General features: G+C 36.1%; 1 protein-coding gene across 1 annotated transcript in view; it reads right to left on the minus strand.

The window, feature by feature from the left end:
• LOC150091187 (inositol hexakisphosphate kinase 3-like) overlaps positions 1-26,857 on the minus strand; it is a 192,666-nt gene that overhangs the window by 89,392 nt on the left and 76,417 nt on the right. The window contains exons 2-3 of the mRNA XM_090389206.1: positions 7,205-7,572; positions 4,068-4,206 (exon numbers count right to left, since the gene is read on the minus strand). Of these exons, the coding sequence (XP_090245332.1) occupies positions 4,068-4,206; positions 7,205-7,466 (401 nt within the window). The 5' untranslated portion in view covers positions 7,467-7,572. The remainder of the gene's footprint in view (positions 1-4,067; positions 4,207-7,204; positions 7,573-26,857) is intronic.

Consider the following 26,857-nt stretch of genomic DNA (forward strand, 5'->3'; position numbering starts at 1 on the left):
ATCGATGATGATAAAGAATAAACATTCTTTAATATTTTTAAGTCTTAAATAATTTCTCTATTATTATAATTTGCTTGATTTTACAGGCTACGTTTTCATTTCTTTTGATAAATTGATCATTGTTTGAACAAACTAATTAGCTAACTAATTACTTTGTTGAGAACATAACCCTTATTTTCAACCTTATGTCTATGGGAAATAAATTTCCGCTTTACGAGTTTTCCTGTACGAGCGTGCGCTTGGAACGAATTAACTCGTAAAGTCGAGAACTACCTGTATTTATGGGTTATATTAGTGTATAATATTGATATATAAGGACCCCAGTACCCTTTTCTGTGAGAAAATATTGTTATTTTATGATTTTTGAAGATTTTCAAAAATTGCATTCCACTACCCAATTGGGCTAAACTTTGACCCTCTCTGGAGAGCCCCCAGAGCACTGTCAGAAGTGGTACTAATATTTTTGATAGAGTATTAAATTACTTATTTTTAAGAATTTTTCAGTGCCCCTGGTGGCCAGTTGATTTCATATAAATTACTGAAAAATTGTCATTTTGGTGTATACATAATTCATATGCAGGTTCTTCATCCAGTTTAGATATGAAAATACATTGTCTCACCTTGGAGCCAACTGGACTGTTAGTTTGATTGTAAAGGGGATGAAATTGGTCGAGGGCCAAAGGGCATTGGTACTCAGGTACAGGTAGCCCTTGTTTTGTGCTGGATCGTAATAGTGCTAGTCACTAACCACAAGGCCATTTTTATTTTTATTTATTTATTTATTTTTGCAATTTTTTTTTTTTGGAAACTTTTTTTACAAATTGAAAGTTTAAAATCGTTAGACAAAATTTATCAGCATCGTACTGTACTATGTATCATGCACTGTTCACATGATCAAGGACAATCTGAGCCAATCAGCAATTAGTCCATCCATATCATAGCCAATCAGAGATGAGAAAGCTTCCCGTCCTCAAAGTAGCTACTCGTAGATGTGGGTGGCAAAGGTCCATGCGGTGAAGCATTCATTTGGTTGTTGTTTATGCCATTTACATGTGTCGGAAATTTATTATGCTAACATTTTTTATTAATTGTACTATTATTATATTAAATAATAATTAATAATAGTGATAGGCATGGGCAGTTTTTGCTAATTGTGTTGTAAAGTTTATAACACAATTAGCAAATATAATATACCTCATAAAATGTCAGCCAAACTGTGACGTCTGTTACATTGGCAGCACTACCACCAAATTCGGTTCTTCCAAATCCTCCAACACCCACGCATATTACCATTTCAACAGTTTTAGAACAAGTCAAGCCAGTACAGAACTCACAATTCATGCCCAAACCCACAATCACACCCCTCTCGTTGACTCTGCTATTTCCATTATTAAACTCAAATCTAATTATAGAATTCTTCAATATTAAGCACTCATGATTGAATGGTGCCGACATCATTCTAATCTTAAAATTATTAACGCCAAACTCCCCTTCAACCTTTCACCAGCTTGGAACCTTTCGCAGTTAAATTTCCCACGTGTCAAAAAGTCCTTCACGAGCGTATAAACTTAAACCTTTAAAACAACACGCGTTCTCTGCCCATTCAATTGCCAACTGAAGACGTTATTATTTAATGAAAGTCCTTCATAATGACTATTGGCCTCATCGTATTATTTTATTCGAGCTTTCAAATTACTTCTTCCCTCTTCAATGACAACCAAGGACCGGATGTGTACACTTCTACCTCCTTGTGCTTATTTTAAATTCCGTTTTTCTTCATTTCCCCCCCTTAGTTTCTTAGCTATCAATTCAACCTAAATACTAACCACCTCTTCTCAATATACCACTGCATATTTATTCAAGGTGAGTACCGTTTTTTAAGCAATTGCTATTCTATTATTAGTTATAAAGTTTTTAATTTAATAGAATAAAGAGACGCCATGTCTGGTAAAAGAAGTTTAATGAATACTAATGCAAATGAAAGCGTAAAAAAGGCATGTCGATCTATCACATTGGAAAATCAGATGGAGGTTATTTGGAGGAAGGAAGCTGGCGAAAGCCATCCTAATGTGCGTAGGGTTATGAATATGCCTCCATCGACTATTACTACAATTATGACGAATGCTGATAAAATAAAACAATGGATGCAAAGTAGCAGGTAAAATTTTTGGTGCCTGAAACCTAACCCTGTGATTTTCCATTGACTCCATGATATAAAGGGTTCCATTTGAAAGACAGAGGCGCATTGTTAATACAAATGTTAACCTTTGAGAGTAAAATGAGTGTATAATTTAAAGTTTTGGAAATCAGTTGGTATATTGTTGAAATGGTTGAAGTTTTTGGATGTATAAGTTTAGTTTAGGAAACTGACTTGTATAACTGTTAAAGACCTTGGTACATATTAACAGCTACAAACGGATTACCACTTTGTGAATGTTTTGAACTGGTTCTGGACTAGATCTTTTGAGTAAACTGGTTTTAGCCTTTTATGTTCTTTTGTGTTGATGGAATATGGTTTTAGTTTACTAGCACTACTGTGATGAACTGAAAAATTCTGTCAACAAATTATCATTTGCTGACATTTACTCTTGTATGGTAATGTCTGCATAATGTGTTACAACGTTCCCTCTGACCACAGAGGGATTCCTACTGACTGCGACACATTTGGTTTTGTTCTTTATGCTGGATCAGTAGTGATACTATTGGAACTGTATGTAAAAGTTAATCTAGTTCTGTTTGAGGGAACATTGTACTGTCAGCTCACAGGGTTTGATGTGCTAACTAGGTATATTGGAGACATTCTCCAACCTTCACATTGGTTAAAACTTATTTATTATTGATTGTAAGATACTATTTGTATAAACGTTGGGTTGTGTCTTACTTAAGCTGTATATAATCAATGAGAACTGATTTTATTCCCAAGTGTCAGGTTTCCTTGAGGACTGGGTATTGGGTATCTGATTGAATTCAACACTTTAACGATGAACCTAATTGTGGCCTTTGTGTTCATTTGCTACAAGGTCGTTGGAAAGATATCAGAAGCTTGGGATCAGGGTGGTGAGCTTGAGTTTGTGCAATTAAATGATTGTCAATGCTTATACAATGCTGTACAATTGGTTCGTTCACCATGATGATTGTAATAGAATATTAAGTGGTGATTCATACAAGGATGATTCAGGGTGTTACAAGAGTATAACACTTGTTAATATGCACGAAATGTGTATGTTTATCATTAGATATTGTTTGTTCTAGGTTGCTAACTTGCACCTAATGGCAATAATTGTAAATAATGCAGAATTTAATTTTGTTACAGTGTAAATTCTTTACTAGTATTCTTCTAACTTGTTTCTCTACTCTGTTTAAACCTTCTTTTCTGTTTCAGGGGATATCTCCTCCTCCTTCATCCCCTTTCATTCTATCCTCTTTCCTTCCCTACCAGTTCTCATACTTCTTCTTCTATAAACTTTTCCTTTCCTTATTTACCTTGAGGTTTCTACCTTGTCTGAATACCTCAGTAAGTTTTTAGGTAGTAGTGCTGGGCTGCCTCCATGTGGTTTGGGATGGGAGTCAGGGGGCAGAGAACCAGGTGTTCCTTGCCCCCTGGCTGCAAAATGGCAGGTGCCAGCACACAACACTCAACAGAACACACACACTTGCCGGCCTTGGCGCTATGCCCTTACAGACACACCAGCGGCATATAGGGGAAACCCTGGTTACTGCCATTTATACAATCATACTGTGAATACTTTTTGCAGATCGCTAACATGATATGTAATTAAAAAAGTGCTTACCATGCAATCACAAATAAAATATTAAATCATATCTGTTTATGTTTCTATACTTATACTAAAATTTGTGAAGACAACTCTCCTAAAAAAATATCACTTTACTTAACAACTTTCAGACTTTCATTAATGCAAATTGGTAAATCCTAGGATCTACCAGATTTTGGGCTTTTACAGTAACATACACACACATACGCACATATATATAAATAACACCAGTTTGTTTGTTAATCATATCTGTTTTTTAATCATATCTGTAATACATTAATTTTTAATACATACTTGAGTTGCTGTTTACTTCCATATCGTCTTCTACATCGTTCTTTATGCTTCTCTTCTACAACAATACTCTGGTCTTTGGAACTTTTCAGTGGGTGGTACAGGATAGGACTATCATCTACCCAGTGCACCTGGATGACTCCTACAACAGTCAAATTTATGGTGAAGATAATGCATGTCTCTAACAGTAACAACAATTAATGAAGTAAGCCCTAAAATACCTTTTAAGTGAGGCTCGGGGGAGGGGGGGTGAAATCCTCATATTTCTTTAAAATTTGGATTAAATTTTCTAGATAGTGAATGCAAGATAACGTTTATACAAAAGTATGCATGTATGCAAACTACACATGAAGCACCTACAACATAATCATTTACATATACACAAACACACATTCGAACACAAAAGAAGACATGTATTAAAGTTTCATATAAAACAAAATCCTTGTAATATCCTAAAGAAAATTTACATCTTTTTATATGAATAATATTTTACACAAAAAATTTGAAAAAATCTAAATTTAAACTACACATTTCATACAAAATGCCAAACATGTCCCTTCTTTACAGAAAGCAAAAACAAAACTAACTTCTGTAATTTTTAAATTCAAAAATGTATATGATGAATACAAATCCTTATTATCCATGCTATTGTCTGAAAAACAAAATGGTAAATCTTAGTACTGCAATAATCAAAAACAACTACATAAAGATCTAAATAACAACTAATCAATCTAGGATGTTCTGATCCAAGTTTTAAATTTATATTTGTATTAAAAAAAAAACAAAAACACACACACTTGTTATGCTACAATATTATTATAATTAAAAGTTTAAATTAAAATGTAATTCAAAATTTAAAGCCAAAATCATGAAATTCTAACATAGAACATTATTTCTTTAACTTTACTGAATAAATAATGTAAGCAAATAGTTTTTAATAAAAACATTCAACACCTACAACTTTTTACAAAAATCTGAAAGTTGCTTAAACATTTATTGGCTGAAGTGATAATTATAAAGTATTAAACTGTAATTATTTTTATAATTTAGAGTGACATATACACAAATATTCCTTTCAATTAAATGAATATAATCTTTTTTGTTCTCTATATAATACTAGAAATAAAATGAAATTAAATAAAATAAATAATAATAATAAATTATTTATATCTCTATTTCAGTTACAAGTATTAGATATATACATATAAATAAGAGTAATTAGAAAAAAGTCCGTAAAAGCACAGCTTATTGAATATTGGTTCTCAGTAAGTTTGTTTGATTAGATGTTATAAAAGAAGTATAGTTGTTCAGCTGCAATGTGTACAATGGCCAATTTACAAAATTATACTGTGGATATGCTAAAAACAGAAGGATCTACATTTAAAAGGTTTCCAGGAAAATAAAACAATTTTTGTTCAGAAAAAACTGAAATCTGTATAAGTTTGGTTCTACAGCTTCTAGAAACTGGTATATGCACTTTGTTCCCTCCAAACTTGAAAATTTCATAAGCTGAATGGAAAATATATTTAGGCCAGAAACCTTTTTAAGCTTCTAGTCATTTTGCAAATGAAATTTACATTTTATAATTTATAAATAAATATTGCAAGATTATAAAACGACAATATGTAATAATAATATTTTTCATATGCATATATATGCCTATATTTATGTAGCAATAGTCAGTTTCACTTCAGTTCCTTTGCAGCAATATTGCAATTTACTGATTATTTTACATACATTGTTAAACTGCAGTATAACACTGCTCATTGAAATCATTAATTGCTACACTTCACTGATACTATAATATATGATTTTATAGTTGCCTTGACTGCCACTGATGAATGCAGACATTAAACTATTTTTTGAAGGATTCAATTGGTTTTCCATAAACATTGCTTATAAACATATAAATAACAATAAAAGTTAATAAGACTATGAATGATTTAACCTGAAATAACAATAATAAATAACAATGATAAAACATGTATGGAAACTTAAATCATTTTCAAAAATGGAAATAACTTCAAAAACAACTTAAAATTACACCACTCTTGATTCAATGTGTGAAAACAACTATATACTATGTGGATGTAAATGGCATTATATGCAATATCAAAATATAAATATGAATGACAATACAAAAATTTATGATTAGTTCAATACAATAATTTGTGAATTTAATTTTGCATGCTTATTAAGAAATAATTATTATTGTATTTGATTAGTCTTATCTTTTCTACAAGAAAAAAAAAATATCTACTGAAAACTTAAGTAACAGGCATGAGAGAGAGAGAGAGAGAGAGAGAGAGAGAGAGAGAGAGAGAGAGAGAGAGAGAGAGGAGGGGGGGAGAGGGGGAAACAAGAAAAAATGAGAAAAAAGGAAGAATAAAATGTCCTATCACCTGTGTAGTGTAAAGAAATCACACTTACAACCTCACCAATGTATATAACACCTCTCCATGGGCCAAAATGTAATTTGCAAAAGGTTCTGAGACAGCAGTGGCAGTAGCTCCATCCGCCACTATGGCATGACCTACACTTCACTGGCCCAACCAGAGTAGAACCTTAGTGCTTCGGACCCCCTGTAGTGCCCTAGGAAGCATGCAATAAGCCCAAAATTGGAGAAATATATCTGAATATTTGATGAATAACAGCAACTAATTGCACACATGCATATAAACTAACATAGGCACACACACACACACACACACACACACACATGCGGACAACTTACATACACACAGATACATACCATACTGACAATCTGAATTGCAGAGATAATTAAAACACGAACGAAGTAACAAAGTCTAGCTTCTGCTCAAAGTGTACGATTATTTAAACATTATCAGGAAAATAAGGTAATGATATTGCTAATATCAAAGTGAAAGTGACAAAGTATTTAGAGATATACAATAATAATAATAATAATAATAATAAAAAAATAAAAAATTCTAAAACTGGCCCAATTTCAAACAGAAATGAGAGGATAAGATAGTTGAATTCACTCTCTACTGCATTTCAATGCAATGATAATTAATGAAATAGAACCCACACAAATGTCAGTATGGTTTTAGGACACAGTATCAAACTCACCAAATGGCATCACATTTTAGGTGAAAAATTATTAACTAATGCCTCACCTTTATAACGGGGAGTGAAATGTTTCATATCACGAGGAATGTTGAGGTAGAAATGAAGCTCTCTTTGGATAAGAGGCTTACAAATAGTGCCAGGATCCAGCAACATGATCTGTGTATGTCCTCCCACCTGGTGAGTGAATGGATATAGTACAGTTACTGGGTCAGCAGCAACCTCCTCTACTCCTTCCATCGGTGCCGGTGCCATTTCTGCTTCTCTGTTTTCCATCCGACTTTCCTCAGCTTTGATATCTGAATACACCATGACAACAATCCTCCTCTATCCTTGGGAGGGCAACACTTTCCACTCAACCTCCTCAGCTTGTCAGGCTGTAGGAGGAAATGAGCCACTTTGAGTGACTGGATGAGCTCTATAAAAAAATAATCATAATAAATAAATAACTAAACATTAAAAAAACATTATCACAGGTTTATTATTAAACCTGATAAGTTAGTATTTCAACATTCAATGAACAACTGGCAAGCCTATATTATTCCTTATATGCCTTATTTAATGCTGCAAAGGAATATGAATTATACAAATATGAATAATTTGGAACACCCAAACCAACCCAGAAACTAGAGCATCACCCACACATACTGTGCATATATATATATATATATATATATATATAAGTATTTATAGTTTATGGTATAACAGAGGTTTCTACTATTGTACTGTACAGACAACCAGCTATTCTGTAAGCTGGTCTGTACCCAAGTCACAAAGGAGGTTAGGCAGGCAAAGGCAGATTACAAGAAATCTTTGGCAAAGGATGCAAAGAAAAATGGCAAAGAGTTCTTTTCTTACGTAAACTCTAGAAGGAAGGGGATGAATCAGATTGGTCCACTTGATATCGATGGTTCAATTATTGATGATCCTGCTTAGGTAGCTAACAAACTAAATGAATATTTTGCATCGAAATTCACACATGAGGAGTTCAGGGAGGGGAATGCCAGAGGTGTATTAAACTCTAGCAGTAAGCTATATAATCTTGTAATAACTGAGAGTAAAGTGGAGGAGAAATTGTTGAAGATAAACATAAGAAAAGCACCTAGGGTGGATGGAATCTATCCAGTTATATTAACGGAGGCAGCAAAGGAAGTAAGCCATAATTATGAGAGTTTCCTTGCACTCAGGAGAGGTACCCATGGACTGGAGATGTGCAAATGTGACCCCAATCCACAAAGGAGGATCAAAGGGAGACACAGATAATTACAGACCTGTTAGTTTAACTTCTCTTCCAGGGAAATCAATGGAGGCACTGGTTAAAGAAGCATTGCAGGATCATCTAGACAAGACTTCAGTTATAGCTCAGACAGTATGGGTTTGTTAAGGGGAAGTCTTGTCTAACCAATTTGATTGGATGCTATGATGTAAGGAAAGCGTTTGATACTGTTGATACATTCATTTTTTGATACATTCTCTGACAACTTTAAATGATACTTATGAGAAATCAATGTTTTTCCATCTCCAAAAGAGCCAAAAGTCTATTGTTTTGGTGGTGTAAGGGTACAAATATGAATATTTGCACTCTGAGACCAACAAATATGTATAGAATATGTACTGTACATATTTTACATAACTAATAATATTTGCAAATAAAGGAATATTGTTATTATTACTATACTATCTATAGATACAACTTATACGTAAAATACATACAGGATGTTTCATAACACGTGGACTGTATCAGGATCAATTCAGGAACTGAAAATAAGGGAGGGGAGGAGTTTATATAAACATATGCCTGAAAATTTTGTTTCCAAGTTACAGCACTTTTTGTGTTCCAGAAATTATCTGGTAAAAAATGCCTATTAGTCTCTGAGTAGGCAAACCACATTATAACAGCGCCGACAGATAGGCATAAAAAATTATTTCTAATCCATTGTGCACAGGCTGAATTTATTTAAAACAATATTTTACTGTTTACTATTGTAACCTCTTACTGTAAAAGTTAAGTTTGGGGGGGGGGGGAACCTTAGTGCCAATTTTTGATATACTCACATGCTGTCTTTTTAATTATAACTGAATATACCTCCTCCCAAGGTTTGCCTTCCTTTAACCTTGGTAGCTTACCTAACAAATACTTCTCTAAGATCATTATATCACTTATTTTCTGACTCAATTTTAACATTCCCCAGAACTTTGAGCTTGCTTTTGTCTGTAAATATCATTGAGAAATATCCATTGACCAGAAATATCCATTCACCATAGAAGCCCCAGCAGAAATATCCATCAGCCATTTCTGCTGTGGCTTCTATGGACCTTCCACTCTGACCAGTTATAGAAAATACAGTCATAACTCACTTAACAAAGCAGATGTGTTCCAGAATATCGCTTCATTAACAAAACTTCATTATCAGAGGTAAATATAAAATAACAAGAATAGGGATATGTTTCCATATTGAAAAATAAACATATTTCAAGAAAACTTTTTATTCTAAATAAATGATACACGTGTGTACTTGAGAATTAAATAAAAAATAATAAAACACACTTAAAAGCAAAATTTTAAATAATTAAACAAATAAATGTAGAATCTTGAATCTATTATTTGTTTACATTTTAAACTTTTTTCAAAAATGAAATCTAGTGTCAATTTCTTTATATTCTGTAATTTCTTATGTAATGTCTCATTATAACAAGTTAATGCATACATTTCACTTCACTACACAACTTCACGCAAAATTGGGATTGTTTTCAACAAGCATTTCTAATGGATAATTTATCTCATTTAGGCAATCAGATAAAATCTTTTTTGCTAATGATCCTAGAGAAATTTCTTCATCACTTTCTGTAGAATCTACAGTTTCTTCTACTACTTGTTGCTCCATCAATGCTTGTAGTTCTTCATTTGTTAGTGGCTCAACCATTGTTATCCAATAATTCTTGAATGTTGTCTACACCAACCTCTTGGAAGTTAACAGCCTGTGCCATTTGCACAATGTCCTCTTTAATATTGGATACATCAGATTCTAACCTATCTATTCTTGTACAATTCGGGCTATACCTCCTTCCAAACAGCATTAAGACAATGGCCTATTACTTCTTCCTAGGCATCACTCATATTGCTTATTGCTTTCATTAAGTTATAATTATTACACAATTCTTTGACTGACTGTTGTCATTAGCTTCAATTAACTGGCTAAAAGTGTACTGCAGAAAGAAGACCTGACATGTGGCTATAACACCTTGGTTATACTGACAAATCGAAGTTATCCAAGCTTTTCTGGTGGATTTCTAAATCAGGATAAATTACATTTAAGAAAACCTTTCATCATTCAAAGCAGTGCCAGATTAATCAATAAGCAAAATAAGCATGTGCTTAGGGCACCAAGAGAAAGGGGACATCACATTTTTTTTCCCTAGCTATCATGCCAACTTAGCTCTTTCACTGATAAACGCTACTTTAGCTGATTTTTTGTAATTGTTCTTACCTGCATATTCGATTTTTCTCCTCATTGTTAAAAAAAATTTTCTTACAAAAATGATCACTATTGTCGTGATATTGAAGCTTAAACAAAATCCACTCTCAATTAGTGTATTTATTACAAATTTAAAATAGTAGCTTTCATGAGTTTCATGTGTATTTTTTAACGTGTATTCTTCTGTAATTTTCAGACCCAAGATGAAATGTGTTCAATTAAGTAGTGCAAAAAAGGGAAAACTGGCTAAAAAGAATAAAGAAAAGGCTTAAGATTTAGTGACCAAGACTACAAAGCTGACTAATTTCAAAAGTTACACAACCTGATTTCCAAATCAAACCAGATGATCTCTGCCATCAGAAGCTACTTGTACTGTATCTGACTATGACAAGACTCTATGCTAACATAGCGGCTCGGCGAGATTCTATGCTAACATACTAACTTGCAGACAAGAGTTGGAAAAACAAATTAAAGAAGAGTGCAATTACTGTGAACATGTCTTGGAACGTGTCATAGCTGTTATTCATACGTTAGCTGAATGTTACCTTGCTTTTCGAGGAACAGTTGAAAATTTTGGTTAGCTGCAGAATGAGAATTTTTCTAGGGCTGCTTGAGCTCATAAATCAGTTTTATCCATTTTTAGCAGGGCACATTTCGAAATATTGAAATTCTGGAAAAGGAAATCCTTATCTATCCAAAACCACCTGTGAGGGGCTCATTGCACTAATGGCTCAGAAGGTCCACGTGTTCATTGTTGATGAAGTAAATTCTTCTGGTTAGCATTTTAGCATTAGTAGAGGCATTTGATGCAAGAAAGAAAGCTTATGCAGCATCAGCCAAAAAAATTAAAGTAAAATAAATAAATCAAAAATAACCACTTCCACTTCACCCCTCTGTTCGTTCGAAATACCTGTCCAGCCGAGCCTTAAACTTATTTAGGCTATCAACTTCCACGACAAGGGATGGAAGTCTGTTCCACCTACCAACCACGCGCTGGCTAAAGGCAAATTTCCGCACATCTATCCTACATCTGTCTTTCCTCAATTTGAATTTATGCCCTCTCAGGTGATTATTCTGAGCAAGAGGAAGAATCCCATCAGCACTGAGCATGCTCAAACCATTCAAGGCTTTGTACACCTCTATCAGATCACCTCGCTGCTGCCTAGTCTCCAGACACTGTAATTCGCAAAACTTAAGCCTTTCTTCGTAAGAGCACCCCTTTGTTCCATTCACTATTCTTGTTGCTCTTCTCTGTACTCGTTCCAGCAGCTCTACATCCTTCTTGAAATGAGGTCTCCAGGCCTGTATACAGTACTCTAGGTGTGGCCTGACCATTGCCTTATACAAGGGAATAATCACCTCCTTATCCCTGCTAGAAAAATTCCTATATATCATTGACAATACACCATGAGCTACTCTTGCAGCCCATGTTCTCTATGAAGTTCTCTGAGCAGTGCAGAGCTACTCTGCACTGCTCAGAGAACTTCATATCTGCCTGCACAACCACCCCCAGGTCCCTTTCATTCTCTACCACTGTCAGTGTAGTACCACAGAGTTGATACGTTGCTCTGGGGTTGCTGTTTCCCATATGTAGTACTTTACATTTGTCAATGCTAAACTTCATTTGCCACCTCTCAGCCCATCTGTCAACCTTTCTAGATCCTGTTGCAGCAGCATAGTGTCAGTAGTGTCCTTGACAACCCTGCCAACCTTCGTATCGTCTGCAAACTTGGACATTAAGCTTGATATACCATCATCAATATCATTTATAAATACAGAAAACAATAAAGGACCCAATACTGAACCCTGAGGGACTCCACTAATAACATTAGTCCACGATGAGCAGTGTCCATTGATTACCACTCTCTGTCTTCTCACCCTCAACCCCCCCTTTATCCATAGCAGCAATTTGCCTCCAATGCCACACTGCTCCACTTTGTGCAGCAGTCTTCCATGTGCAACAGTATCAAAAGCCTTTCTAAGATCCAAGTATATAATATCAAAGTTATTCCCTGCATCCAGTTCTTTTGTGACTGCATCATAGTATCCAATCAAATTGGTCAGGCAAGACTTCCCCTTAACAAAACCATGCTGTGTTTGAGCTATAACTGAAGTCTTGTCTAGATGATCCTGCAGTGCTTCTTTAACCAGTGCCTCCATTAATTTTCCGGGAACAGAAGTTAAACTCACAGGTCTATAATTACATGTGTCAGCCTTTGATCCTGCTTTGTGAATTGGGGTCACATTTGCACATCTCCAGTCCATGGGTACCTCCCCTGAGTCCAAGGAAGCTCTCATAATTATGGCTAAGGGTTTGCTTACTTCCATTGCTGCCTCCTTTAATATAACTGGATAGATTCCATCCATCCCAGGTGCCTTTCTTGTGTTTATCTTCAAAAATTTCTCCTCCACTTTACTCTCAGTTATTACAAGATTCTCTAGCTTACTGCCAGAGTTGAATACACCTCTGGCATTCCCCTCGCTGAATAACTCTTCATGTGTGAATGTCGATGCAAAATATTCATTTAGTTTGTTAGCTACCTGAGCAGGATCATCAACAGTTGACCCATCGATATCAAGTGGACCAATCTGATTCATTCCCCTTCCTTCTAGAGTTTACATAAGTAAAGAACTCTTTGCTGTTTTTCTTTGCATCCTTTGCCAAGGATTTCTCATAATCTGCCTTTGCCTGCCTAGCCTCCTTTGTAACTTGGTTACAGATCAACTTGTATCTATCATAGGCTTCTGTGTCACGTGTTAATTTGTATGTACCCATGCATTTATCTTCTCTGCCATATGCCTCATTAGTTCATCTGACATCCATTTAGGCCTAAACCTTGAACAATATTTCTTAGTTGGTATGTAAAGCCTAGTAGCTTCCAAGATAAGTTCTTTGAATGCTTCCCATTTTGAATTTGCTGTTGGTAACATCATCAGTTGATCCCACTGTATAGAATTTAAATACTGTCTCAGTCCACTGTAGTCGCCTTTACGAAAGCAATACCCCTTCCCTTTACTCCTAATGGTAGTTACCTCTTTGAGTAAATCCCACTTCAGAACACTGTGATCACTGCCACCTAGTGGTTCATTTATCTGCAGATTGTTAATGCATGAAGAATCACTACTGATAAGCAAATCAAGAGTATTACTCCCTCTAGTTGCCTCCCGAACATGCTGATGTAGAAAACAATCATCCAATAAATCCACAAAAGCCTTGCTAGTGTGTGAGTGACCAGCCCCCAAATTCCAGTCAATATCTGGGAAATTAAAATCCCCCATAATAAGACTCTCTGATTTACTGGCCCACTATTTCTCTGTACAGTTTCTTATTATACTCATCAGAGTCATTAGACCTATAGCACACTCCTACTCTCAATTTTGATCTCCCAATGCTTATGTCACACCAAACTGACTCGACACTGCACTGTCCAGCGATGTCGACTGGCTTCACTTCCTTGGATTTTATGTGTTTCTTAACTAATAGCATAACCCCTCCTCCCTTCCTATCCTGTCTATCCTTTCTGTAGACATTGTACTCCCCAAATTCCAGTTCTGCATTCCTTATATCTGTGTGTCACCAAGTCTCTGAAATCCCAACAATATCTGCCTTTGATGTTTTGAGCAATACCTCAAATTCATCAAATTTATTTACTAGACTCCTAGCATTGGTGTACACGCAAGTATACATGCACCTGCTCTTCCTCTTAGCCACCCTAACACAACCCATGTGTTTACTTGTACCCCAATGATTCCCAGCAGTCTCTGAAATATCCTGCATCTTATTTTCCAGGCTGCTGCTCATTCCAATAGATCTGTTGTTGAATCAACCATGTCAGTTGATTCAACAACAGATCTATTAAGTGTTGTACTTCGATACTTAAAAGATGGGCAGCCTATCGAATGTTTTTTTTAAACCTTTTTGGAACTGAAAAACCATACCCGACTGGCCCAGTACCTCAGAGCCAACCCTTGTCCCGAGGTTACGGATCCATCTTCCCTTACTTACATTATTCTATCGACTAGAGGCTGTTCACCTTGGAGACCTGCTGTGGATATGGGTACAGTAATAAATGATATAAATGATATTGATGATGGTATATCAAGCTTAATGTCCAAGTTTGCAGACGATACAAAGGTTGGCAGGGTTGTCAAGGACACTACTAACACTATGCTGCTGCAACAGGATCTGTAAAGGTTGAGCAGATGGGCTGAGAGGTGGCAAACGAAGTTTAACATTGACAAATGTAAAGTACTACATATGGGAAACATCAACCCCAGAGCAACGTATCAACTCTGTGGTACTACACTCACAGTGGTAGAGAATGAAAAGGACCTGGGGGTAATTGTGCAGGCAGATATGAAGTTCTCTAAGCAGTGCAGACGGGCTGCAAGAGTAGCTCAGCTGGACAGGTATTTCGAACGAATGGAGGGGTGAAGTGGAAGTGGTTTTTTTTTTCTTTTTTTTTGGCTGATGCTGCATAAGCTTGCTTTCTTGCATCATATGCCTCTACTAATGCTAATATCGGTGAGGAAATGGCAAATCAGGTACTTATGTGAAGTTTGCAAACTAAATTTTTCAAACTGCAAGAGTCAGTCCTACAACAATACTGCTAACATGTCTGGTGGTTATTAGGCGATGCAGCAAAAGATTTTAGAAGAAAATAAGTTTGCCATATATGTGCCCTGTGTAGCCCATTCACTAAATCTAGTAGGCCGAAGTGCTGCTGACTGCTGTTAAGTGGCAGTTAATTTTTTCTCTACAGTGCATTTGCTCTATATATATTTTTTTAGCCTCAAGGTGGAAAATTCTTAAAGCTTGTCCTGAAAATGAACATGTGTTAAAATTCCTCTCTCTCTAATACCGGATGGGAGGCATATGCAATGGCAACAGCAGCAATTTTGAAGTGTTTTTTAAGATATGGGAAGCTTTAGAGTGTTCAGCTGAAAACCAGTCACAAAAGGGAGACACTAGAACAGAAGCAGACAATATTGCAAATAAGATACAAGAGGTAGAATTTGTTTTCACGTTGATCATGTAGAATGAGATTTTTCAAAAGTTTCATAAAGCAAGTCAAGTTCTGCAAAGTGAAGATGTGAACTTAAAAACATGTGCAGATCTGTATGAGTCATTAGATGATGCTGAAATATTTGAAGTACTTGTAAAGGAAATACTACCAGATGTTGATTACAAAGCCGTTCAAACTTGCAAATGTATCATAAAAAAGTACCCAATGACAGAGATGCACTAGAAGTAGATCTAAATACCAGAGATAAAAAAAATTCTATCCCATGAGCCTTGCACAATCCCTCCAGGTCCGAATTGATTGACAAGGCTCTCATCGTATACTCCCTCCTATCGTGTCTGGGCAGAATTGCAGACACTTTCAAATCTAACACTAACTCACGACTTTTTTTTCAACATTGACCGTTAAAGTAAATCTGCAGATCTCCTACTCTTAATGTCATTGGTGCCAACATGTACAATTATCGACGAACTAGAAACTGAAATGAGAAAAAGAGGAGAGGTGTACACAGATTTTCCTTTCTAAGTGATGTGCCAAATAATATCACTTCATCTGTTGAAACTGAAAGGTACTCTCACTGCTCTCAAAAACTAATTGATGCTTACCCAGAAGACTTGGACAATAATCTCTCTGCTGAGCTGCAGCAGTTTAGCACATATGTGCACCATAAGTTCAGTACAACAAAAAGTGTAAAAACCAAATTCAGTCAGGCTAAACTTTATAAAATAATTGTAATAGACAAAACTGATTGTGCATTTCCAAATGTAGATATTGCTTTGCGTATTTTTTTAACATTAATGGTTACAAATTGCACAGCTGAGCATTCATTTTCTCAACTCAAGCACATTAAAAATCCAAAGAGAACAGCTATGCAACAAGACAGATTGGATGCCTTGCCTCTGCTAAGTATAGAAGCAGATTTGCTATGCCAAATTAGTTTTGAGGACTTGATCAAAGACTTTGCAATTAAAAAATCTAGAAGAAAACGTTTTAAAAAGTAAATAAATATAAACCTATACGTAAATCTTTGCTTATATTTTTTACTGTTATTTAGTGTTTTCATTAAATAAATAAAAATATAAAAAACCCAAAGTTTTTATTTAATACTAGTTATACTCAGTGTAACATACGCCATCTTTCTGATTATGGTATAAATAGTTTAATCTATATCCTTCAGTCTTCACCATTCTTGTTTAGCAGTGATATAATTCTACAGGAGTCACCTGTTGGATATAAGCATATGTCTCTATTTACAGGTTTCCCACCTTCTCCAACAAATATTGCAGCAATCTCCATTTTGGATGTATGTGCATTATATCATCTCTTATCTACGTCTGTATAAATGCCATTGCACATTCATTGTTGGATTGGCATGGGCTATTTGATGCATTTGTTTATATGACTCAGCAAATGGGTTAACTTGTCGCAGCATCTCATCCAATTGTTGCATTACTTCAACCATACACCCTTGCTTTGATTGTTTTTTAAGGCATTTTGCTGTTGCTTCAGCAGAACTTGAAATATAGTTGTCCATATCCCGGCTTATTTGCCACATTTGGATACAGCGTGAGACCAAATGGTAAATCTGACAGTGTATTCTAAAACAGTATGGACCATTTCCAGGCAGTGATTTAATCTCTGCACTCATTGATGCGAACGGCATTGCTGAGTTGTTATTTATTGTTTTTTTTTTTTTTTTTAGGAGCATTAGCAACTAAGGCCATATTGCTCCGGGGATATGCAGTGGTCATTCCCTGACCTTTCCGCATCTGGTGGTCACAGGCTCGAACCCCAGTCTAATCAAGAAGCGTGTGCTACGCACTGCTGCTCATGCCCACCTGGCTACTGAGGTGCCTTGCTGAGTTGTACTCTCATATATGCTCTCTGTAGTTATTTGCTTAACTACAAGTGAAACCAAGGGAAAGGTCAAGTGAAACCTTTCCATCATGACAGCATTTAGTGTATTTATTTGATGTGTTTAACTCATGTCCCCAATATCTTGCATTGCAATACTCACAGTTGTAACACATATTTCCTATGTCATGCTCTTCCACATTAATTACAGCTTGCTGATTATTCGCATCTGATACTTCTATTAAAATCTATTTGATTAGTCCTATGGCATTTTGCCTATCTTCTCATTTCCAATCTTGCTCCTCTTTCTTTGATGTTTTTTTTTTTTAGTCTTCGTAGTCATAGAGTCTCCTTTCGGTCTCTTAGTCTATTAGATCTCTCCTCTAATGTTTCAGTAGTATTTCTTCTACATTTTCTCAAAGTTCTTACACACTGTTCAGCCATTTTTACATTTCTTAAAACTTAAAACGGTTTATTAAAATTGAAGACATAAAATAAACAGTTAAAATAAACATACATCGATAGCTTTCAGGAATAGGTTGCCTTTCTTCAGTCGAAAAACGTTAGTACAAAAATTAATAAAGAACAATTAGCAGTTGGAAAATTTGGGCAGCATACCTAAGCGTTATATATATAGAGATAGTTGTGGGGTCTTGCCTGGAAGAAAACTGAATAAGTGTCATGTTCAGCACTTACTGAGTCTTAATGTCTTGTAAGTTAAGCAATGGAGAAGCCGAGATCGAGGGGGCACAATTGTTGGGCTATGCTTAGAGCATCAGTTGGCTTTAATCCGGCACTGATTCAAAGCATGTCACAAGGGTTAAGTTTCAATTCTCCTGTTGCTTTTCACCAAACTGGAGGACCAAATGAACTTTATCTGCTTTAAAGGCTGTAGCAATTCTTTCATCTTGGAAAATAAGTTTTAGAAAGGAACCACTTCCTAAACAACCCTGTTTCATCCACATTGAATATTAAATTGAGAGGGTATCCACTTTGTTCTACTAGAATTTCTAGTAGTGTAGTAAATTCTGCTGTGACTTGTCCTGGATATTACCATTTGCAGTTCTGTCCTTATTGTGAACGCTAGTTTGGCACATTTTTAAAATTTTTCGAACTGTCCATAGGAAGCTATGAATTTCTTATTGGTTACTTTGTCTTCCTGGTCCCTTAGATGATTAAATAAATTTAATGCTTTGTGCTGTATTCCCAAATGACTGACCAGCATGTGGTTTTGTGCCATATCATCTAACCAAACAGTGAACATCTCTATGTTTTCTATAACACTACTTACTTGCACTAATATTCACATGATTTTGCATGGATGCTTTAATTTTATCTGATAGGTTTAAAATTACCTTCAAAGCTGATTGTGAAAATGCAAAATGTTGTGCAGCACTTTTCTTCTTACCAGCTTCTGCTCTTTTTATTATGTCCGTTTTAGTTTCTAAACTTGATTTTTTGTTTTCTTTACATTGCTGAGTAAGATTTTTTTTTCACTTTTTTAAATTTTAGTAATAGTAATATTAATACAGGCATGTGATGAAAGAAAGAAAGCGTATGAGCTCATGTAGCATCATCCAAAAAAAAAAAAAAAAATTCGCACAACCATTCTTTCTAAAAGTTTGTCCAGTTCCTCCTTGAATTTATTTAAAATATTAAGTTCCACAACGACAGTTGGAAGTTTGTTCCAGCAATTAACCACCCACAAATTTCTTCCAGGAATTAACCACCTGCAAAAAAAGGCAAATTTCTGCACATCTATTCTAAAACTGTCTTTCCTCGATTTGAATTTATGCCCCCTTAGGTTCATAATCTGAGCAAGTGGAAGAATCCCATCAGAAATCAGCGTGCTCAACTCATTCAAGGCCTTATACACCTCAATGAGATCACCTCGCAGGTGCCTAGTATCCAGCCGCTGCAATTTCCAGAACTTAAGCCTCTCTTGGTAAGAGGATCTCTTCATTCCCATCACCAATCTTATTGTTCTTCTCTGTACATGCTTGAGCAGATCTACATCTTTCCTAAAATGAGGCCTCTAGACCTGTATGCAGTAATCAAGGCATGGCCTGGCCATTACCTTATACAAAGGGATAATCACCTCCTTTTCCCTGCTAGCAAAATTCCTGTATATCATTTACAAAACCCCATGACCTGCCCTGGCAGCCTGTCTGCATTGCTCAGAAAACTTCATTTCTGACTGTACAATTACTCCCAGGTTTTTTTCTACCACCTTAATACCACACAGTTAGTACGTCCCTCTGGGGTTACTTCTACCCATATGCAGTACTTTGCATTTGTCAAGGTTAAACTTCAGTTTCCACTTCTTAGCCCATTTGCCCAAATTTTCTAGATCGCGTTGCAGTAGCACACAGCCATTACTGTCATTAACAACCCTACCAACCTTTGTATCATCTACAAACTTCGACACTAAGCCTGATATACCGTCATCAGTCAACTCCACTAATAACATCAGTCCACGAAGAGCAGCAGCATCCATTGATTACTACCCGCTGTCTTCTTCCACTCAACAACCCTTTTCTCCATTGTCGCAACTTACCATTAATACCATTCTGCTCCAATTTGTACAGTAGTCTTCCATGAGCATCAGTGTCAAAAGCTTTCCTGAAATCCAAGTATATGATATCAAAATTATTTTTTGCATCCAGTTCCTTTGTAATCACATCATAATATCCAATCGAATTTGTCTGACAAGACTTTCTCTTAACAAACCCATGCTGTGTGTGAACTATTATTGTAGTCTTGTGTAGATGATCCTGCAATGCTCCTTTAACCAGTGACTCCATTATTTTACCTGGAACAGAATTAAACTAACTGGTCTGTAATTACTCCCTCGTGTCACCCTTCGATCCCCCTTTGTGAATTGGGGACACATTTACACATCTCCAGTCTGTGGGGACCTCCCCCTGAGCCAAGGATGCTCTCATAATTATGGCTAAGGTTTTGCTTACTTCCTTTGCCGCCTCCTTTAATATAACTGGATAGATCTCATCCACCCCAGGTGCCTTTCTTATGTTTAACTTCAACAATTTCTTCTCCACTTTGCTCTCAGTTATTACAAAATCATTAAGCACCCTGCTACAATTTGATAACCTTCTGTCATTTTCGAACCTTAATATGAGCAGGATCATCAACAGTCGAACCATCGATATCAAGTGGACCAATCAGATTCATCCCCTTTCTTTTAGAGTTTATATAAGTAAAGAAGTCCTTGCTGTTTTTCTTAGCATCAATCTGCCTTCGCTTGCCTAATTCTTTGCGACTTGATTACAGACTAGCTTAAATCTACCACAGGCTTCTGTGTCACCTGATAATTTATATGCATCCCATGCAATTTTCTTCTCTGCCATGAGTCACATTAGTTCATTTGACAACCATTTAGGCCTAAACCTTGAACAATATTTCTTAATAGGTATGAAAAGTCTAGTAGCTTCCACGATTAATTCTTTGAATGCCTCCCACTTAGAATTTGCTGTTGATGACATCATTAGTTGGTCCCACTGTACAGAATTTAAAAACTGTCCGAGACCACTGTAGTCACCTTTACGGAAGCAAAAACCCTTTCCTTTACCCCTGATGGTAATTATATCTTTAAGTAAATCCTACATCAGTACACTGTGATCACTGCCACTTATTGGTTCCTTTATCTGCAAATTCTTAATACACAAATGATTGCTGCTGATAACCAGGTCAAGAGTATTACCTTCTCTGGTTGCCTCCTGAACATGCTGCTTCAGAAAACAATCATCCAATAAATCCACAAAAGTCCTGCTAGTGTGCGTGTAACGCAAGCACAAGTTCCAGTCAATATCTGGGAAGTTAAAATCCCCCATTATAAGACATTCCGATTTGCTAGACTACTCTATTTTTCTGTACAACTGTTTGTTGTACTCATTCAAGCCATTAGGCCTATAAACACAATCCTACTCTTATTTTTTCTTTCTCAGTGCTTACACACCAAACTGACTTAACATTTCACTGTACATCTATGTCAACTGGATGCACTTCCTTTGATTTTATGTTTTTCTTAATTATCAGCATAACCCCTCCTCCCTTCCTATCCCGTCTATCCTTTCTGTACATACTGCACTCCCCAAATTCAAATTCTGTATTCCCAATATCTGTGTGACACCACATCTCTGATATCCCAACAATATCTGCCTTTGATGTCTTGACCAACACTTCAAATTCATAAAATTTATTTACTATACTTCTAGCATTTGTGTACATGCAAGTATTCCTATTCTTAGTTACCCTAACACATCCCATGTATTTATTTATTTCATGACGACTGCAATAAGTTCCTGAAACCCACAGCACCCGTCGCTACAGGCCACTGCTCATTCTAATTGAAGTAGTGCAAGAATCACTTTACCCTCTGCCTGTGGCTACTTTTAACCTTTTGGTCTATGAATCCCCCCCCCACAAGCTAGCAGTTTTCTGATCCACCTAACACTGCCTCGATAGCATCAGCAAACACTCTTGCACCTTTTCTATTTAAGTGTACCCATCCCTGTAGAAGCAGTCTCTCCTGTTAACAAGCACAGACCATAATGAAAAAATTCTTCCCCATGAGCCTTGCAGAATCCCTCCAGGGCCGAACTGATTGACAAGGCACTCATCATATACTCCCTCCTATCATGTCTGGACAGAATTGCAGACACTTTCAAATTTAACACTAACTCAACTTTTTTTCAACATTGACCTGTACTTGTTAAGTAAATCTACAGATCTCCTACTCTTAATATCATTGGTGCTAACGTGTACAACAATATCACCCTTTTATATTTTCTTTAAAAATTTTCTTCAAACTCCTGCAAATTTTACACACTGATGGAATAAGCACAGCAATAAATGTTTTGTACACCAGCTACATAATGAGGGGTTTCATTCATATAGTGCATGTTCAAATATCACTGAAAAAAAAATAATAAATAATAATAAAGAAATTGCCAACAGGAAGGTATAACTGTATCTCATTTAATCTTCTTTTTCATATTTACTATATAATATCAGTGTAAACACACCATAGTTTAACTACATAAGTAGTGTAACGACATCATTTGATTTTATCTCATATTGTGGCTATCTTCACAACAAGATACTAGGTATTGCACTACTTCGAATAAATAATGCTTCTCTAGTAGAGGAGACTACTGTTATTTATTCTCAGTGGGCACCACCAACACACACAGACTCGTTTCGGAGCTTGTTGGCTCACTCATTGGTGAGTGGGCCCAGAATTAATTCCAAAATATCAGAGATATAATGAGAGTTAATTCCACAATGAGAGATAGGTATAAACTTCGCAACCGTGATGGCATGTCTGCATTATCAGGATACCTGCCTGCCCACCGATGAGTGAGCCAACAAGCTCTGAAACACGTCTAGGTGGTGGTGCCCATCATCATCATCAGCCATTTTCAATCCACTGCAGGATGAAGGCCTCTCCAGAAACTTTCCAGTTCCTTTTGTTTTGTGCAATGGCCATCCATTTACTACCCACAAAATCATGAATTTAATCTGTTCATCTCCGTTGTTGTCTTCCAGGTTTTCTCTTAGCTCCTCTTCAGTACCCTTCTGTTATTTCCTTAGTCCATCTGTCATCATGTCTTCGAGCTATGTGTCCTGCCCAAGACCATTTTAGTTCTTTAGTTTTGATAAGAATGTCCTTTTACTTGAGTTTGCTGCCTAATCCATGTGTTTCTCTTCTAATGTAACAGTCTGATTCCCAATATAATTCGTTCCATTCTTCACTGTGTAGTTCTCAGCTTCTCTTCCATTCTTTTGGTGAGTGCCCAAGTTTCACTTCCATAAGTCATGGTGGGGAGTACACATTGGTTCATTATTTTACGTTTCAGACAAACTGGGATATTGCTCTTCAGTATGTGACTATAACTTCCTGAATGCTATCCATCCAAAATTTATTCTTCTCTTTACTTCCATCCATTTATCATTATTACAGCTAATGATGTGTCCCAGATAAGTATATGACTCCACCTTTTCAATTACTGCTCCTTCAATCATTATATCCCTTTCTGTGGCATAATTGTTCATCATTACTTTTGTTTGAGCCATATTCATGTTTAGTCCAAAATCCTTACTAACTCTGCATAACTGATTAAGATTTTCCTCTAATGCTTTGGGATCGTGGCTTATGACCACAATGTCATCTGCAAATCGTAAATGGTTTAGGTACTCTCCATTCACATTGACTCCTTTCTGCGACCAGTCTAATCTTCTGAAAGCTTCCTCAAGGGCAGCAGTAAACAACTTCGGAGATATTGTGTCTCCTTGGGGTATCTATGCCTTGTCTTTCCAGTGCCCGAAACATTGCCTTATGCTGTATGGAGTCAAATGCCTTTTCATAATCCACAAATGCCAGGCATAATGGTGTTTTATATTCATTTGCCTTCTCCATTAGCTGTGACATTACGTGAAGGTGATCCATAGTTGAGAATCATGTCCTAAAGCCAGCTTGCTCTTTTGGTTGATTCTCATCAAGTATTCTTTCTAATCTGTTAGTAATGACCCTAGTAAATAACTTGTAGATGTGGGATAACAAGCTAATTGGTCTATAGTTTCCAATTTCTGCTTTATCTCCTTTCTTTTGCAGCAAATCTATGACTGCATTATTCCACTCCTTAGGTACCACACCTTTCTAACGTATTTTGTGAAGTCTTGCCAGTTTTTGTGTCATGTCTCTTCCTCCCAATTTTAAAAATTCTACTGTAACTTCATCTTCCCCCGGAGCTTTCTGATCCTTCATTTTCTTCAACACATGTTCTACCTCATCAGGTATGTTTTATGTGTTACTAATTTGCAATCCATCTTCCCCACTGCTAGCATCATTCCCTCGCTCCTTGTATAACTCTTTATGTAGTCTTCTGCTGTTCGAATTATGCCTTATCTGCTATTCATAAGTACACCATCGCTTTCTTCAGTTTCACTATCATTTGTCTTTCTGCATTACTGCTCATGACTGGTGATTTAAATTCTTTGTTTTCCCTTAATGCTTGTTCTACTTTTCCTGTGTTAAATTTTCTTATGTCCTCTCTGAGTCTCTTTCTAATGGCTTTGCATAACTCAGTATACTCAATTTTCTCCATCAGGTGGTGCCCACTGAGAATAAATAACAGTAGTCTCCTCTACTAGAGAAGCACTATTTATTCGAAGTAGTGCAATACCTGGTATCTCGTTGTGAAGGTGGCCACAATATGAGATAAAATAAAATGATGCCGTTACGCTACTAATGTAGTTAAATTTATGGGTAAACTATGGTGTATTTACACCGGTATTATATAGTTAATTTCAACCCATTACATATTATGCATTGTGCATTTAGTCATCAAAATATTTTCATATTTATGTATGAGAAGAACGCCTATCTCCATTCTTAGCTCTCTTTGCTAATGCTTTTTCATAATCAGCTTTTGCTACGTTACCCTGAAAATGACTTTGTTACAAATTCTTTTTATAATGTTTATACAACGTGGAATCATGTGATTATCTATAACTTTCCCATGCTTGTTTCTTTTGCTCAGTAAAACTCTTAACCTCAATAACTGCTATTAGCATCTTGTGTTTATGGAACTTGACCATTGGGATGAATTTGTGGCTTTGAGAATCAATCCCTTGAATATTTCCCATAAAATATTTTTATCTAACACCACACATTTTTTATCTAACACCACACAGTAGTTTCTCCAGTTAATCAAGCCCAAGAAATATCTCATTCCATTATATAACCCCCCCCATGAAACAGTCTGGTTAGATGAATAAAGCTGAACCTCCCAAATTAGGTGCAATAAAGCAAGGAAAAAGCAAGTAATTACTTGAATTCATGTTTTAAATCAAACCTTTATTGCAATAATAAATATTCTGAGAAAAAATTATTAATAATACAGTTATTCTAAAAACAAAAATATACATATTGATACTGCAAATTTAGTTATGTTTAAACATCTACACTACCTGTCCGCATTTTTTTTTTTTTTTTTTAATGTGAACCCCAAACACGAGCGGTATTAGAACTATAGTACTTAGTACCGTGTTTGGGTTGGAGATTGAGAAGACGAAAGAAGATATTTGTTGACATTGGACTTGAACTTCTGTAGATTGTAATTTTCAGGAAATACGTATGAAGAAAGGAAGGTTGTTCCAGAAAACGGCAGTTGAATGAATAAATGAGGAAGATGAAAAGTTGGTTCTGTGGGTTTGAAGTTGGACAGTAAATGGATGTTGGCTAGTGGCGGCATGTGTTCGGACTGTTTTGAAAGAGAGAGCGGGAATTATAGAAGCAAATTCAGAAGAACAGTGCCCATGGAAGTATCTGTGGAAGAGGCATGCAGCAGAAACAGTATGTCTATGAGAAAGCGAGTGGAGAGACTCTGTTAGAGATGAATCATTAATTAACCTAACTGCCCTCTTCTGAATGGAATCAAGGAGCCTGAGAGAGGGTTTGGGGGCACCACCACCCCAGTTGTGGGAACAATATTCCATGGCAGGGCAGATTTGCGATTTATACAGAGTGAGCAGCTGTTTAGAAGAAAAGTAATGCCGAGAGCAAAAGAGAAAACCAAGTTTTTTAGATGCAGAGGAAGCAATATTTGTAATGTGCTTGTGCCAAGAGAGATTAGAACTCAGGGTAATCCCCAAAAGAGATATATCATTTTGCCTAGAAATCAGAGTGTCACTAAAGATAAGCATAGGAGCAGAAGAATCCTTTTTGCGAGATATAATACAAAACTGAGTTTTAGAAGGGTTGAAATCAACTAAGTTGTCTTTGCCCCACTGGAGAATTACCTGAAGATCGGCATTTAAGGAATTGGTAGCAGATTTTCAAGAAGTTGAAGCTGATTGAGCAGGAAAATGTTTCTCAAAATGGAAAGTGGAATGCAATGTGCTTTCATCGGCAAAAAACTATGGATAGTTTTTCCAGTCAATGGAAGAAGGTCATTAATATACAAGAGGAAAAAAGTGGGGGGAAAGAACTGAACCTTGGGGGACACCGGAATTAGTGGAGAAATTAGAAGATAGAGAGCCATCTACCATCACCCTAAGTGAGCGATCAGAGAGAAAACTGGATAACCAATTACTAAAAACAGTTGGCAAACCATAAGATGGAAGCTTGTTTAGAAGACCTTTTATGCCAAACACGATTAAAAGCCTTTGAGACGTCAAGAGCAACTACTTGTGTTTCACCGAACCTTTCCATTGAATTAGTCCATAAATGGGTAACACATAAGCCAGAATATCACCAGTGGATCGACTCTGATGGAATCCATACTGGCGATAGTTGATCAAACAGAAAGTTTCTAAGTAGTTTAAG

Source organism: Mastigoproctus giganteus, chromosome 1, assembly GCF_048544385.1.
Source record: "Mastigoproctus giganteus isolate SK-2022 chromosome 1, ASM4854438v1, whole genome shotgun sequence".
NCBI lineage: Eukaryota > Metazoa > Arthropoda > Arachnida > Uropygi > Thelyphonidae > Mastigoproctus > Mastigoproctus giganteus.